The sequence below is a fragment of the Trachemys scripta genome, chromosome 3 (genome assembly GCF_013100865.1).
Source record: "Trachemys scripta elegans isolate TJP31775 chromosome 3, CAS_Tse_1.0, whole genome shotgun sequence".
In the NCBI taxonomy this organism is placed as follows: Eukaryota; Metazoa; Chordata; order Testudines; family Emydidae; genus Trachemys; species Trachemys scripta.
The window spans coordinates 200,192,527-200,210,636 of NC_048300.1; the positions used below are offsets into that span (position 1 = coordinate 200,192,527).

Sequence of the window (18,110 nt, forward strand, 5' to 3'; positions counted from 1 at the left end):
TAAATTGTATTTGCCTAGTTTATCGATAAGAATATCATGCGAGACCGTATCAAATGCCTTACTAAAGTCTAGGTATACCACATCCACAGCTTCTCCCTTATCCACAAGACTTGTTATCCTATCAAAGAAAGCTATCAGATTGGTTTGACACGATTTGTTCTTTACAAATGCATGCTGGCTATTCCCTATCACCTTACCACCTTCCAAGTGTTTGCAGATGATTTCCTTAATTACTTGCTTCATTATCTTCCCTGGCACAGAAGTTAAACTAACTGGTCTGTAGTTTTCTGGGTTGTTTTTATTTTCCTTTTTATAGATGGGCACTATATTTGCCCTTTTCTAGTCTTCTGGAATCTCTCCCATCTCCCATGATTTTCCAAAGATAATAGCTAGAGGCTCAGATACCTCCTCTATTAGCTCCTTGATTATTCTAGGATTCATTTCATCAGGCCCTGGTGACTTGCAGACATCTAACTTTTCTAAGTGATTTTTAACTTGTTCTTTTTTTATTTTATCTGCTAAACCTACCCCCTTCCCATTAGCATTCACTATGTTAGGCATTCCTTCAGACTTCTCGGTGAAGACCGAAACAAAGACGTCATTAAGCATCTCTGCCATTTCCAAGTTTCCTGTTACTGTTTCTCCCTCTTCACTGAGCAGTGGGCCTACCCTGTCTTTGGTCTTCCTCTTGCTTCTAATGTATTGATAAAAAGTCTTCTTGTTTCCCTTTATTCCTGTAGCTAGTTTGAGCTTATTTTGTGCCTTTGCCTTTCTAATCTTGCCCCTGCATTCCTGTGTTGTTTGCCTACATTCATCCTTTGTAATCTATCCTAGTTTCCATTTTTTATACGACTCCTTTTTATTTTTTAGATCATGCAAGATCTCGTGCTTAAGCCAAGGTGGTCTTTTGCCACATTTTCTATCTTTCCTAACCAGCGGAATAGCTTGCTTTTGGGCCCTTAATAGTGTCCCTTTGAAAAACTGCCAATTCTCCTCAGTTGTTTTTCCCCTCAGTCTTGATTCCCATGGGACCTTACCTATCAGCTCTCTGAGCTTCCCAAAATCTGCCTTCCTGAAATCCATTGTCTCTATTTTGCTGTTCTCCCTTCTATCCTTCCTTAGAATTGCAAACTCTATGATTTCATGATCACTTATACCCAAGCTTCCTTCTACTTTCAAATTCTCAATGAGTTCCTCCCTATTTGTTAAAATCAAGTCTAGAACAGCTTCCCCCCAGTAGCTTTTTCAGCTTTCTGAAATAAAAAGTTGTCTGCAATGCAGTCCAAGAAGTTGTTGGATAGTCTGTGCCCCGCTGTGTTATTTTCCCAACATATATTTGGATAGTTGAAGTCCCCCATCACCACCAAATCTTGGGCTTTGAATGATTTTGTTAGTTGTTTAAAAAAAACCTCATCCACCTCTTCCACCTGGTTAGGTGGCCTGTAGTAGACTCCTAGCATGACATCACCCTTGTTTTTTACCCCTTTTAGCCTAACCCAGAGACTCTCAACACTTCCGTCTCCTATGTCCATTTCCACCTCAGTCCAAGTGTGTACATTTTTAATATATAAGGCAACACCTCCTCCCTTTTTCCCCTGTCTATCCTTCCTGAGCAAGCTGTACCCATCCACACCAACATTCCAATCATGTGTATTATCCCACCAAGTTTCAGTGATGCCAACAATGTCATAGTTGTATTTATTTATTAGCACTTCCAGTTCTTCCTGCTTATTCCCCATACTTCTCGCATTTGTATATAGGCATCTAAGATACTGGTTTGATCTTGCCTCCCAGTTTTGTCCTGACCCTCCTTTCTCTCTGCCAATATAGCCCACACTCCCTCTTGTTTCTGACCCATCTCCCAGGTCTCCATGTTCCCCACTTACCTGTGGGCTTTGCTCAACTTGTCCTTGTTGAACCTGATTAGATTTATTTTGGCCCAATCCTCGAATTTGTCTAGGTCACTCTGGACCCTATCCCTACCCTCCAGCGTATCTACCTCTCCCTCCAGCTTAGTGTCATCTGCGAACTTGCTGAGGGTGCAATCCATCCCATCGTCCAGATCATTAATAAAGATGTTGAACAAAACTGGCCCCAGGACCGACCCCTGGGGCACTCCGCTTGATACCGGCTGCCAACTAGATATCGAGCCTTTGATCACTTCATTCTAAGACCACTCGCTCCAGGAAGCAAGACTATATCACCACCTTCCTCTTTCTCTGTATGAGGCAAGCTTCTTTCTTGGTTGTGAAATACTGAGTTTTTAAATAGGTTTTCCTTCTCTCTCTTTGTCCTCTGTCCGTGCTTGGTATAGAATAGACCTATCTCAACCGTTCTTATAGTCTAATTAGTTTATCCTTTCATTCAGTAGTGTGCAAGAAAGCAGAGAATCGGTATTTAGATTGGAATAGTAAATAATGTTGTTCATATATATAAACAATAGGCTGTACAGAAAAAGGAAGAATCATACGTTCACTTCCTCCTACTTAGCAATAGATACTGCAGACAAGGGCCGATGCAGTAGCTACTGATGAGAAATTTATCTCCTAAATAATATAACAAACATGCAAGGATAGGAAACGTTGGAGAGGAAAATGTATCCTTCTAGTTCTGTGTTAGCAAACGGTGTTTTCAAAGGTATACTATGACCTATTAATGTCCAGGTTAATCTGTTTCAAAGCAAATGGGTAGATGACAGGTTTAACACACATTTTTCTGAAAGCATTTTCAGCATTTGTTAAACTCTTTAGGCACAGAGTGGAGAAGTAAGACTGTTGGTTAGGGAATGGCCTGAAGGAGTTTTCATCTAAATGTTATTTAATAATAGCCTTATAGACTGTTTCCCCTGAAGACCTATGAGAATCTACCTTCAATTTTCCCCTTTGCTGAAAGCTCTCTCACCTTTTAACTTAGTCTTCTAAAGCTATTGTGAGAAGAGGACTAATTAGTAGATGTGCCAGCCTCCCTGAGGGTCTACACCAACCTTTGCTAGCACAAACCCTGGCTTAGAGCCCCTGGTGACATATCCTGAACTGGGTTGCAGCTCACTAGGGTCTGCAGCTAGTGCATGATTCTGTGCTGGAATTGGTAGTATTCTTTGTGCAACTGCAGTGTGTGTGTGTGTGTGTGTTTGGTTATTCTGGTATGTGGGTTAAGGTTAAGGCAAGCAAAGTGTTGATGTGAACAGTGACTTGACTGGTGATTTCTGTGATTTCTGTTTAGTGACTGCATTGATATAACTGCACTTTTTAAATTAACAACGTAAAAAAATGTGTGGGATTGATATACTACTGAGGGGGATCTCCCATTGTGGTTGCCTGCACACGAATGTTCTCTGTCTTGGAATAGCTATACACTATCTCTCATACAGTGGGATGTTCCTTGTTATTTGGAGCTTAATTAATTCCTAGCCTTTGGGGAAGTTCCTTTTGACTCTCCCACAGAAGTAGTCACATTATTCTTTCTAGTTTACTGTAAAAACACATTGCCATAATTCTTCCTGTAATAAAATATGAGAAACAGTCATGGCTATGTTCTTTTGTGAAAATGGCTGGCAGATCAAACTAGAAAGGGATGGGATTTCACACAATCATTCATATGAGTCTCCCAGAGGAATTCTAAGAGTTACAAAGTAAAGATACATTGTTACTCTAACTCTGTTAAGGATTTAATTTGATCAGATCATATTTTGCAACCAGTGTTTTTCTTACCGGGGTCGGGGAAGGGGGGGCAGCAGACTGGAAGGAAGTGTTTGAAAAGACTATAGCATCAGTATTGTAAGTATTGTTAGGTACAAACAGTTCTCAGTGAATTATAATAAAATGAGTTACCCCTTTCTGAACTGCTGTGAAGTAAATCATATGAAGTGCTCTGAAGTAAGACTCCATCACAATTTAAATAGTTTTCCAGTTAACACCTTATTTAATAAATTTCAAAAACACCTCATGGTGTTGTATACTGGACTGGGAGTCAGATCTGGTTTTTTTCCAGCTTTGCCACAGACTTTGTGTAACTTTGGGCATCCATCTGTTCCACATCTGTAAAAGTGGGGAGAGAAATATTTGTCTGCCTCTGGGGTGTTTGAGGATAAATTCATTCATGTGCAAGCCTATAAGCAATAGAGCAGCTTGCAAACAGATTGGTTCAAGATCAGAAACACTGCAAGTAAAGAGCTTGTATGAGTTTTTTATCAGCTCCACATGATTCTTGACTCTTCATTATAGATGGGCCAACATATGAATTTGCTAAACTCTTCGGGAACTCTGATTCTCCATTTTTCCCTGCCAGCTTGGGACTTCAGTACTCTGTCTTGCTGAGCCAGACACGCTAGCCTCCTGCAAACACAGACCCAAGTCTGAACCATGTTCTCCAAAGCTGCAGACTTAACTGAAAACAACTTAAGAAGTGTTCCTGTCTCCAGCACCCAGATACCCAGTTCCCAATGACCTTTTGCATGAAGCATATTCCAATTACATTATATTTATGCTCATTAGCATATTTTCATAAAATCATATGGAGTGCAACGTCACAATACACTCTAGGTCTTATCTGTGGGATGGGAGTGGAGAATTGAGATGTCACGTTACACTGGACAGACTTCAGACCACTCTGGGCTGAAATCACAGCCTCACCTTGCTCCTTTAGGATGAGGGGCCTACTTAATTCCCCCCTCTGTCTCCCCCGGAGGTCAGTAGCTCTGAGTTCCAGATGTAACTGATGGATTGTTCTGCTTCATCACTGAACCATTTTGCTGATGGTTTTGTGAATATTGTGACAACCTTTTGTCTACAAACACTGTTAGATTGACACCTACATTTCATTCTACCTTCACATCGTCCTCAGAGATCACGGTGATGTATATACTAATGAAGCAACAAGTGAGGAAACTGAATGATAGCGATGGAAGACTTGCTCCAAATCAGATCAGTTACATTTTAGATCATTTTTACTTTTCTTCGCTGTGCTGACAGAGGCAAATAAGTAATTCCTTTCCTTTGCTACAGATCAGCAGTGTCTCAGACAGGGGAACTGTTCAGAGTGGAAGATAGTCTGGTAAATTCTGCTTGCCTTAGTTGTGTTAGAGTAGGTTTTTTGTAATCCATATGCTTTTCTGAAAAGATCCATCAAATCTGGGCTGACGGTGCCCAGCACAGTGAAGGTATTACTGAGGCTGAGTTCCTCTTATTTATTGAAGTCTTAGATGTATTGAGAGAGTTGTATCCATTGCTTGTATACTGAACTCTTGTCCCCAAGGCTGACTGAAGACCTGCAAGGATTTTAGGCCTATTATTGAGGGAGATTATTCACACTTTCTTTCACCACCCTTAAATGGTGGGGAACCAGGTAGTGACATTAACACACAATTACTGATCAATCTCAGCTTCTCACTTTTAGGGAGGATTATTGAGAATAGGTGAAGCTGAAGCAACTTCAGTGTCTTCAGGACCTTATGATCCCTACTACCTGTCTGTTTTTAGACTTGTGTTTAGTACAGACACAATGTTATCTGTAGCTGACTCTCTCTTCTTGGCAGTAGACAAAGACGAAAAAAAGGGATCCTTGTTAATTTTTATTAATTAATTATTAATTAATTAATTATTATAGCAATTAATCACCTGTGAGATTGTGTTGACTTGTTTTGAGAAATTGGTGAGGGCGAATGGGAAGGACCTTCAGTGGGGTTCATTTTTCCCTCTCTCAGAGATGGCCAAAGGATTGTAAAGAGAACTTTTCTTCCCCAGGAGTTTTCACATGCAGATTCCATATGGTTCCTGCTTGTCATTCTTACCTTTGATTGACTCTTACTATTTCAGCATTTTTTAGCAGGAAGCAAAGGTTTAATCAAGTCTTATTTTGAAGAGGTTATTTCTTTGCTTAATGGTGTAAGGTGCCCATACGCTGGTATGATGTATGTTTAGCTGCCACAGTGAGAGAAGCCTTAAAAACAAATGAGCAGATGACAGAAGAGATGAAGATGATAAATTATAAATATACATACCAAAATGAAAAGAACAGATAAAATAAATATTAGGATTAGAAAACACTGAATTTTGTAATGTTCCCTAAACAGTTTATTTAGGGCATTCAGCAATCATACTTCGTACTACAACATTCATGAAAAATAAAGATCCCTTTGACAAAATAGCCTAATGTATTTTTAGTGCATAAAATATGCAGTCAAAAATATATCAACAACCGTGGGGAAACTGTTTCCTGAACTTGGTGATAGAGACCATTGATGAGGAAAGTGCTGTAAATGGATACATTGCTAAAAATTGGCTTTCTTGAAATATCATACCTATGTACTGCTTCATTCTGTGAAATGTTTATCCCTGTCTCTGCAAATCTGTTTAGAATGGAAATAATTCTTATGACCTCGCAGTGCTAGGTGGTGCACAAATACATAGAAGGGCCTGGTCCGTGCTCTGAAGAGCTTACAAGTTCATTTCCTAAATTATTTTCTTGTGATAAGTTGGAAGGAAATTCAAGGTGGCTGCTTCTCCGGTTTGACTCTGTACTTTCTGAATCATTAAGTGACTTCTAGTTCTAGAAGTTAGAAACCTTTTTGAATATACTTGTTGGATATGTGTGTTACCCAGAGGTGAAAGTAAGCCGGTACGCCCCGGTATGGCGTACCGGCAAGAGCCGATGCGCCGTACTGGGGCAGATCAGCTTCTCCAGGCAGAAATTTAAAGGGCCTGGGGCTCCCAGCAGCGGCTTGAGTCCCAGGCCCTTTAAATTGCTGCCAGAGCCCTGGGGAAGTGGCGGAGGGGCTTGGGCGGCAATTTAAAGGGCCCAGGGCGCCTGCCACAGCTACCACCCAGGGCCCTTTAAATCATCCCCAGAGCCCTGGGGTAGCTGTGGCGGGGCTCCGGCGGCAAGTTAAAGGATCCGGAGCTGTGGCAGCCGCTACCGCCCTGGCCCTTAAAATAGCTGTCGGAGCCCCACTGCCGTCTCCCCAGGGCTCCGGCAGCAGGGCTCCAGGGACGATTTGAAGGGTCCGGGGCTCCGATAGCTGCTGCCGCCCCAGGCCCTTTAAATTGTCCCCGGAGCCTGCCGGAGCCCTGGGGTAGCAGCAGCGGGGCTCAGGCAGCGATTTAAAGGGCCAAGGGCTCGGCCGCCGCTACCACCCCAGGCCCTTTAACTTGCCGCCGGAGCACTGCTACCCTCTCAGGTGGTGATTTAAAGGGCTCGGGGCTCCCACTGCCGCTACCCTCTGGGGCCCTTTAAATTGCCACCCGAGCCCCACTGCTGGAGCCCCGGGGTAGCGGCGGGCCCTTTAAAGCTCTGCCAGAAGCTGGGGCCCCCTCCGATGGTGATTTAAAGGGCCCGGGGCTCCGCTGCGGTAGCAGCAGCTGGAGCCCCAGGCCCTTTAAATCACCCCCGGGGCTCCCAGCCTCTGCAGCTGGTAGCTCTGGGGATGATTTAAAGGGCCCGGGGCTCCCAGCTGCTGCTACCACAGCCCCAGCCCTGGGCCCTTTAAATCCTGATTTAAGTGCCTGGGGATTTAAAGGCCCCGCCTCTTCCGGTAGAGGCCACGTCCCCTCCTAAGGACTCCGGAATACCGGTAAGTCCTTTAAGTTACCCAATAGATACATGGATAGTTAAAATTCCCTGTGAGAATAGAATTCTTCAGCTTAGATGGCCTTGATACTTGATCCAGGAATTTTTTTCTTTCTTGTTCTCTTTTCCTTCTGCTCTATAGCAGATGCCCACAATTGTCTCCTTTGTTGGGGGAACTCAAGTAAGTTTCTTTTAATCAGAAGTTTTAGAATAATGGGATTGCCCTGGACTAACAGTAATGGTGCCATTTTCTTTTACTCCATCAGACTGCTTCTGCTTCAGTATTAGAGCATCCTTCTGAAGACAGCCTTTTTATTACTTCTGTTAGTACTGTGTGCGTGATTACAGCACACTCCTGATTTCATGAACAAATGGCTTTTCTATCTTGGTTACATAAGGAAATGGAGTGCCATTTTAAGGATCTTCAAGTTTATTAGAATATGTTCAGTAAAATGTCTAAATGGCCCCAAGAAAAGAGCTGGACTAGGAAGGCTTTAGTGTGTGTAGTAAAGACAGAATTCTGCAAGCAGAAATCTTTTAGTCAGATGTTCATATTTAGACTTTTTTTTCCCCCTATACCATTATCACTGTGAGTGGGATTTTAGGTGGAAAATTGAGGACAGTGGTATTTATAGAACTGGAAAGAACCTATGGAGATGCCTCTTAATGAAGCTGAGAGCAGATTGAGAATACTGAGTTACATCTTTTATTATGAAAGAAGTTGCCTAACAGCAGCATTATAATAAAAAAAATTGACTTTGACACCACATACCAACACAACATATATTTAAACCTTCAGAAGTCTCAAATCCAACTCATTGACATCAGTGCATGCCTGCTTTCAGCTCCAGGCCACGTAGCCTCATGCACGTACATAACTGCATGCCAGATTTCACCTTCGCTATCTACAGGTGTGGCTCCATTTGGTATATCATCCTTTTAGACACCCCTTGGGCATGCAGCTTTGTGTACCTGCATGAGTGTTTCAGTCTCTCAACTGGTGCTAGAACCCCGAACAATGTGCACAAAGAAGTGCCATTTTTGTCCCCAGAACCAGCTATGATTCTGGAAAGTTGTCTATTAAAGTTTGGGGAGTCCATCTCAGCCAACTACAGACAAAACCTCTTTGGTCACCTCAGGAAGTTTCACCTCCACATAAACGTATTAGAGCTCCAAACTATTCTTCGGGTCTGCAAAATGTTTGTCCAGCATCAGGAACCAGGTGGTACAAGTTCTTACATAGAACACCACTATCTTGTTCTATCTGAACAAGCAGAGAGGTGCAAAATAGCTTCAACTGTACCAAGAAGCTATTCTTTTATGGAATTTATGCATTTATCTCAGTGTTTCCCTGAAGGCTTTTCATGAGTGGTCAGTCAGGAAGGATGTTCTGCTTCAGATCTTCCACCACAGGGGGTACCAAGCAATAGGCTTGTTTGCAACCAACCTGAATAACAAGTGCATAATATTTTGCTCCAGGACAGGCCACTGTCTGGGTTCCATCACAGCTGCCTTTCTTCTTCCATGGTCCATTCATCTCCTATGTCTGGTTGAGTTCCTCTTATTCTGAAGGTACTCAGGAAGCCGAAAAGAGACAAACAAATATTAATCCTTATTGCATCAGTATGGCCAGGAAAATATTGGTTCATGGACCTATATCAGCTTTCTGTCTGGTCACCGATAACTTTACCACTGATGGAGTATCTTCTGTCTAAAAACCAAGGCAAGATTCTCCATCCCAACCTCCAATGTCTCCATCTTACAGCATAGATAATTTCTGGTTGAATTCCCATGAGAAATTGTGCTCCTGAGGGGTTCAGACATGTTGGTGAATAGCAGAAAATAATTCACTAGACAAAGAGCAACATACTCCACAAAATGGAAGAGATTTTTGATCTGGGTGCAATCTCAACATATATCGCCCCATCTCACGGCAGTTGCAGATGTGCTGGACTATTTGTTTCCCCTGAAATCATCAGGCCTTTTGATTAGTTCCGTGAGAGTTCACCTGGCTTCCATTTCTGTGCTACATTCACCAGTGATGGGTTTTCCATTTTCTCTCACCCTCTTGTTTCCAATTCTTGAAAGGTCTAGTCACTATTGTTATTGTCTATGAAGATGGCTTTTCTGGTGGCGATTGCTTCTACTAGGATGGTTTCAGAACTTCATGTCCTTCTGGCTTGTGCTCCTTTTGTGGTTTTCCATAAAGGCAAAGGTTTCCCTTAGACCACACCCTAAGTTTATGCCTAAAGCATAACCATTGCCTGAAGCAAACTCTTCATTTGCCAGTGTTTTTCCCCCCCAAAGCCCCATTCTTCTAAAGCTAAAGAAATACTTCATGTTTGTGGAGCAATGCTCCAGTAGCTGATATCTGCAAGGAAGTGACATGGTCGCTTGTACATCCTTGTTCTGCTTACTAGACCATCAGTCAGGCCTCTCGAAATGATGCAGCTTTGGCAAGTTGGTGCTATAGTCTCTGTTCAGATGATTCAAAGTCCCTCCACCTACAAGGGAACTGCTGATGAGTCACCTGCTGTGTAATGTATATGTGCACAATCACTCAGAGCTTTAAAAAAAAGTTACTTATGCATATAGTAACTGTGGTTCTTCAACATACATTTTACATTGCACATACATACATTCCACGACCCTCCCAACTTCCCTGCTACATTGAACATTACATATGGCAGTGCGAAGGAACAATGAGGGAAGTGGTGACCACGCCTCTTTTATGCCCTGGCCTGAGAGCATGAGAAGAGCAGGAACACGTGTCTCCTAGTTGTACTGCAGGCAGAAATCCAACTCAAGTGCATTGGGCGCACAAACACCTGCTGTGGAATGTATATGTGCACAACATATTGAAGAACAACAGTTACCGTGCATATAAATAACCGTTTTTACCCTCATTTTAACCTGACTCATGAATTCTTTAAGGCAATCTGAACACAACACCCCTACCTGTGTAGAGACTGCTGTTACTTAGCCATTTGAATTAGTTGTACCTTTGACCTAATGTTCTTATACAGAATAATAGTTTTGTTTTCACCTTTATCTGTATTTACTGCTCTTTTTTAATCATTAACATGGAATACGTTATTTCTATTTTAGTCCTCCTCGACCTCTGACAAACATGAACGACACCATGGTTACCCATATGTCCTCCGGAGCACCCACTCCAACAAAAAGGTAGCTATACCTCACTAAATTTACTGTTTACATCTTTGCAAGCGGTATAAATAGACTGAATTTTGCGTCACTGTCCGTGTTCTGACTTGTTTCAAACGCTACTGCAGCTGCTCCGAGTGTGTCTGAGGTTCATAAAAAAGGGCTTGATTGCCGCTGCTGCTTGTTGATCTCTTTTTAAAGAGCTATTGTCTTGTACTGAATAATTTTTACTACAGAAATATGACTGAACTCGCTGGTGCTAAAGTTTTATAGAGGGTATTTCCTCCAAAGCCGTTCAGAAAGACCGTCTTGCTGTTTTATTGGCTTTGTTAATGCCTGTTCTTCACACAAAGTAGAAACCAATTGCGTAGTTGCTTTTGAGATTCCTGAGACCTGATCTACATGGGGTGGTTAGTTCATATTGCGTGTGACGCACAGTGGTTAGTGTGCAATATGTGAGCTGTACTAATAGTGTGCACACAGGACAACTATGCACTACGGAGCAGATGATGTGGCTGTACCAGCGGCTCCTTCAGCAGCAGCAGAGGAGGAGGACAAGGAAGACGAGGAGGACACCGAGCAACTGCTATTTCACAAGCTCTTCTTGGAGCAGCTTCACAGCACTGTTTTGGGGCTTGGGAAATCAGCATCAGTTGATGAGAGAAGATAGTTCTGCAGACCCGGAATGTTCAGCAGAATTTGGTGACAGAATTTCGGGATGGTTGTGATGGGGCATCTGCCCTACACTGGCCTATAAAGGGTTATTAGAGCCCAAGGGAGACTGCACAAAAGGAGCGAGGAGCAGCCAATTAAGGCCAGGTTGGCCCATACACGAAGGACTGCAGAGCAGAGGCTCTTCAGTCACTCCCTGGAGCCTTTTACAAGGGGAGGAGGACTGGCTGCCTTGCAGGCTGAAGGCAGCAAGCACCCTGGACAGAGCAGTGCTACAGGCAGAGACTGGGGGAACTAAAGACAGCCCCTGGCGGGCTGCAGGGATCTACAGGCCGAGACCCTGAAGCAAGGGCAAATAGGGTGCTGAGGCCACAGGGAAATGGCCCAGGGAAATCTACTGAGGAGTCGGAGGGGATGCAGCAAGTGGCAGCCATCTACAGAATCCCTGGGCCGGGACCTGGAGTAGTACGTGAGCCCGGGTTTCTCCCCTCCCACCCCCCGCCTTGCCACTGAAGAAGTGGCCAATTGGCTGCAGTAGCCACTGAGGGAAGTGGCTGGACAGCAGACTGTGATACTGTCCCCTGGAAGTGGGGGAGCAGAGTGCGGTACAGCCGGAGGGCTGTGTCCTGAAGAGGACGCTGCAGTCCTTCGAGTGACGTGGGTCCTGGAGCAGAAGTGATGGTGGCTGGACAGCACCAGAAGAGGGTGCACTGGTGAACAGAGCTAATCCCCAGGACAGCCAGCAGGAGGCGCCACAGTTGTGAGTGAACCCCATCACAATGGTGAAGACATCCTGAGATCAGTGCTGAACTAGCCCTGGAGCCGCAGCAGCCCCGGACCAGCAGGCAGTGCCCCACACCCATTGAGAAGCGTGTCACCATTGCCATCTGGAAGCCAACCACCCCCAAATGTTACCAGTCTATAGCCAGCCAATTTGGCATTGGGAGATCACTGGTGGGTCCATTGTGAGGCAGGTATGTGATGTCATGCGTAAGGTACGATTGTATTGGTTTTTAAAGCTTGGTGATGCTCAGGAGATTTTTTGATGGCATTGCATGCATGGGGTTCCCAAACTGGGTTGGGGTAATTGATGGGACCCAGGTCCCTATTTTTTGCCCCCCACACCAGGGCTCAGAGTTTATAAACAGAAAGGAGTATTTCTACATGGTTACTCCGAGGCCTGGTTGACCACCATGACATGTTCACAAACATAAATGCAGGGTGGTGTAGAAAGGTCCACAATGCTAGGATCTTTGAGAGTGATGCTCTGTTTACCTTAAAGAATAAAGGAGACTTTTCCCCCAGGACCACTATGAACATTAATGGTGTGGAGAATCCTCTGGTTATCCTGGGAGACCCGGTTTATCCTCTGCTTCCCTGGCTAATGAAGCAATTCACAGACCACTTGCACAGGAGGAAGGAACTGTTTAACTAGTGCCTCAGTATGACAGTGGAGTATGTATTTGGCGATCTGAAAAGACGGTTTCAGAATGGTAGCCATGTTGGTCAGTATCAGCAAAAACAACAAGGAGTCCTCGTGGCACCTTAGACTCTAACAGATTTATTTGGGCATAAGCTTTCGTGGGCTAAAGCCCACTTCATCAGATGCATGGAGTGAAAGAAGGTGGCTCTCTTTATGGGCTAACTTGCCTAGGATTATAGCTACATGTTGTATTTTGCAAAATAGCTGTGAGAGTAAAGGAGAATGAGTGGCGGAGACTTGCTCAGCGGTTTAAGCAGCCAGTTGAAAATGGAAACAGGCATGGCAATACTATCAGGGATGCTTATTGCTCTTACTTTCAGTCTCAGGCCTGACAGTGTGCAGCTGTACATCCAGCTATTATCCCAGGGAGTAGTGGGGAGGGATAGCTTAGTGGTTTGAGCATTGGCCTGCTAAACCCAGGGTTGTGAGTTCAATCCTTGAGGGGGCCATTTAGGGATCTGGGGCAAAATCAGTACTTGGTCCTGCTAGTGAAGGCAGGGGGCTGGACTGGATGACCTTTCAGGGTCTGTTCCAGTTCTAGGAAAAAGAAAGAAAGAAAAGATTGTGAGCATTGGAGTGTCTTTTGTGGGTGGTAGAAGTGGCACATTATGGCACTCCTTATTTTATCATGTCTGTGCTTTTATACTTTTAGAAAAACCTATGACATGCAAAATTTCCGTTTTTTTTCTGTGTACCATGCTGTCACTGATCCCCAGCATGCCCCAGCTTTTAAACAGTCCCTTGGAGGAACCACTTCAGTATGCCAGAGCCCCAAGGGGCCCAACTCTTCCTTTAGGGTAGGACATAGCCTCAATGCCTCTGAGACTGAGCTTCTGGGCTCCGGGACTCCTGCTTTGTACAGTGAGCTCTGCCCGGGCGTCCAGGGATCAATGCACCTCCGCAAGGATATTCAGTGTTACCAGGCAGCCTTTTCAAAACAGAGCAGGATTTATCAGCCAGCTGGAACACAGCTCCGGGAAGTGGCAGAGAAATAAATGTTAAGATGTAGTCCATTCTGGCCAAGCAAACTCTTCTCACAGCTACGCTACCGTGGAATCCATTTTTGGCTCTCTCTCCCTCTCTCTTTGGCAATCCCAAGTGAGAGCTGCTGTCTCTCTCCCAAAAGCCTCTTATCCCAGCCACATGACACCTTTCATGCTGAGTTCACGCGTCCTGCCTGCTGGAGTTTCCCATGTATAAGTGTCAGTTGTTCAGTCCTTACGTCTCCCATTGTCTTTGAGGACCCTCCATCAATATGGGTCAGTTTCAGTCAGTGCTTGCTTAATGACGCATTCATTCCATCGCCATCAGTAATGTAAGACAATACCTTATGTTTCCCGCTCTGCCCCAAGAGCAGCTTTTTAACCTTTTCCACCCACTCGGTAGCAATGCAAAGTACAGAGGGAAACTAAGGCTCACATAGGAATCACAGAAAATTCCCACTTTGTCACACATGCATTGCCAAGTCCTTTTGGATGAATTTTAAAGGTTTTTATTATTAAAAACAATTTGTTATGTAACAACCCAAAATAATTTTTTTATTAAAATAACAATGAAACACAGCTTTGAAGTGGCACCGTGCAGGGGAAGGCAGCACACAACAACAGCAGGCTCCAATTCACAGGTGAATATACATCTTGCCTCTGTCTCTTCTTGTTCTTCTGCCTTCTGGTGTCGAGGCTCAAAGATCCAGATGTGTTTCATGGCACGAAAGAGCTGGGCTCTCAGGGGCGATTGTTCTTGCTGCCCTGAGCTTCAGCTGGGGAGAGGAATGGTATCTGGTAGCACAGCTGCAAGGTTTCATTGGGGGAACATATGCTGGTGTTCCCAGTACTCTGTATTGTCCAGGGGTTGCAGAACATGGCTGGGTCCTGGCTGAGGGCACTGGAATGTCTGTGTGCTGCAACAGAGCATTCTGAGTCTATGTTGCTTCCAGGAGTTGCCACTGCATCTCCCTGTCTTTCTCTACAGTGACTTTTGCCATGGCCACGCTGTCTCTGGCCACTGCAACACTTTCTCTGGTATTTCTCAGAGCCAATCTCCAGCTTGCTATTGTTTTCCAGTTCTTTCCCCTCAGCTTAGCAAGCTGCTCAGACCTTGATAAAGGCCTTGTCTTTGAGGGTCTGGCCACGGCAGGCACTGTGGCTGCAGGAGTAGGGAAGAAAAAACAAGGAGTTATTGTTCATATGAAGCACATGAGGTGAGTAGCCTTCAGTGGTGAAAGAAGTGGTTCAGGACTATTTAGAAAAGCTGGACATGCACAAGTCCATGGGTTCAGATCTAATGCACCCGAGGGGGCTGAGGGAGTTGGCTGATGTGATTGCACAGCCATTGGCCATGATCTTTGAAAATTCATGGCGATCAGGGGAGGTCCCGGATGATTGGAAAAAGACAAATATAGTGCCCATATTTAAAAAAGAGCAGAAAGAGAACCCGGGGAACTACAGACCGGTCAGCCTCACTTCAGTCCCTGGCAAAACCATGGAGCAGGTCCTCAAGAAATCCATTTTGAAGCACTTGGAGGAGAGGAAGGTGATCAGGAACAGTCAACATGGATTCACCAAGGGCAAGTCATGTCTGACCAACCTGCTTGCCTTCTATGAGGAGATAACTGGCTCTGTGGATATGGGGAAAGCGGTGGACGTGATATATCTTGATTTTAGCAAAGCTTTTGATATGGTCTTCCACAGTATTCTTGCCAGCAAGTTAAAAAAGTACGGATTGCATGAATAGACTATAAGGTGGTGTGGCAGAGCTCTAACCCTGTCCCTGTGGATTCCACGCTTCCAGGTAGTTTATGCTATCCTCAGTGGCTCACTGTGACCCTCCACATAGCCCTTCTCCCTCTAGGGCCAGGGTTACAGTCTGCTGAGCCCTTTTCATCATAAGCCAGGAAGGAGGTTGGTGAGAGAAATTCCCACAGTCTCTGTTGTCCCTAGGGTTTGTTCCAGAACAGTTTAGCCTCCTTTCCTGACAGGGGCCTGTCTTCCCCTCCCAGGAGGTGTTTCTGTAGTGGCGGGTTGGGGGGAACCCGGACCCTCCCTCTACTCCGGGTTCCGGCCCAGGGACCATAATGGCAGCAGCTGTTGGCAGTCGACCTTTCACCGCCAGAGCTGCTACATTTCCCTGGGCCACTTCCCCACAGCTTCCCCCCTTCTCTCTCTCAACGCCTTCTTCACCCTTATCTTAGGGCTCCCTTTCCAGTGGCTTGAGGGTGTCTTCATTACCTAGCCCTTCAGCCACACTTCCTCTCCTCTGGCTCCCTGACTCTCCTCGGTCTGATTGGAGTGAGCCCTTTTATAGTATCAGAGGGGCCTTAATTAGAGTCAGGTGTTCACATTAGCTTGACGGCCTCACCTAACTCTTTGCAGGCTAACTGGAGTCATGTGTCTGCCCTAGCCTGGAGCAGCCCCTGCTCTGTCAGTCAGGGAACAGAAAACTGCTTATCCAGTGGCCAGTAAATTTGCCTTCTACTACTTTGCTGTACCCAACTGGCCTGGGTCTATCACAGTGGATAGAAAGCTGGCTAGATTGTCGGGTTCAATGGGTAGTGATCAATGGCTCGATGTCTAGTTGGCAGCCAATATCAAGCAGAGTGCCCCAGGGGTCGGTCCTGGGGCCGGTTTTGTTCAACATCTTTATTAATGATCTGGATGATGGGATTAATTGCACCCTCAGCAAGTTCGCAGATAACACTAAGCTGGGGGGAGAGGTAGATACACTGGAGGGTAGGAATAGGGTCCAGAGTGACCTAGACAAATTGGAGGATTGGGCCAAAATAAATCTGATGAGGTCCAACAAGGAAAGTGCAGAGTCATGCACTTAGGAAGAAAGAATCCCATGCACTGCTACAGGCTGGGGACCGACTGGCTAAGCAGCAGTTCTGCAGAAAAGGACCTGGGGATTACAATGAACATTGCCAGCAGATCAAGGGACGTGATTATTCCCCTCTATTCGACACTGGTGAGGCCACACCTGGAGTACAGCATCCAGTTTTGGTCCCCCCATGACAAAAGGGATGTGGACAAATTGGAGAGAGTCCAGCGGAGGGCAACGAAAATGATTAGGGGTCTGGGACACATGACTTACGAGGAGAGGCTGAGGGAACTGGGGTTATTTAGTCTGCAGAAGAGAAGAGTGAGGGGGGATTTGATAGCAGCCTTCAACTACCTGAAGGGGGGTTCCAAAAAGGATGGAGCTCGGCTGTTCTCAGTGGTGGCAGATGACAGAACAAGGAGTAACGGTTTCAAGTTGCAGTGGGGGAGCTCTAGGTTGGATATTAGGAAACACTATTTCACTAGGAGGGTGGTGAAGCACTGGAATGGGTTACCTGCGGAGGTGGTGGAATCTCCATCCTTAGAGGTTTTTAAGGCCTGGCTTGACAAGGCCTTGGTTGGGATGATTTAGTTGGTGTTGGTCCTGCTTTGAGCCGGGTATTGGACTAGATGACCTCTGAGGTCTTTTCCAACCCTAATATTCTATGATTCTATGATATTCCAGAGAGGCTGTGGTAGCATTTTAACGTGTATTTCTTGTTTCCGCTCCCTGAGATTCTTCCCAGACTTGGGAGCACCTGAGAGGTGGTAAGGAGTGTATTCAGGGGGTCTAGCTTGGGACTTTGGGGTTTGTAGATGTGCCTTGAAGGCTGTGAGGTTTTGGGGATTATGGTCCCAGTTTGGCTTTGCAGTTTAAACTGTGCCTTGGAGATGCTTATATGGTGTCGGAAGGGTCAATGGACGGAATCTGGAGGCAAACTGGATCATAATCCCCTCTGTGTTGATAACGTTACACTGAGGTGGGTGACTAGGAGGCAGAGAATGGCCTTAATCAGAAAGGCAAAGGGCAGCCCAGAGAGACAAGGTGTGAAGTTACTCACCAAGATGGTCCCTCTCTTCCCGCCAGAAGCACTTCATGGGAATTGTAAGCTATCTCGGGGAGCAAACGACTGCACAGCTATCCCACATAATATTTGGATCAAAATCAAGCAATTTCTCAGTCTTAAGATTCTGCTTTATCTCCCCTGCAGACATGTTGAAATTGCAGAGAAAAATAGATGCGGTTCTGCACTGATTGTTCAAAGCCTTAACTTAGTCTTTTTCTGTGTAAACCTATCAGAAGCCATTAAGAGTTGTACAGCTATGCTATCCCTAGGGTAAGCATATTTTCTTGTACAAATGCCTGTTATGAGGCATATATACCTCAGCAACAAGCTGTAGTTTTAGTACCT

General features: G+C 45.0%; 1 protein-coding gene across 7 annotated transcripts in view; it reads left to right on the forward strand.

Moving 5' to 3' along the window:
* The window catches only part of DTNB (dystrobrevin beta), a 294,840-nt gene that overhangs the window by 141,033 nt on the left and 135,697 nt on the right, over positions 1-18,110 (forward strand). For all 7 annotated transcript variants that reach the window (XM_034766839.1, XM_034766840.1, XM_034766841.1 and 4 more), the window contains one exon: positions 10,672-10,749. In XM_034766839.1, coding sequence (XP_034622730.1) covers positions 10,672-10,749 — 78 coding nt within the window. The remainder of the gene's footprint in view (positions 1-10,671; positions 10,750-18,110) is intronic.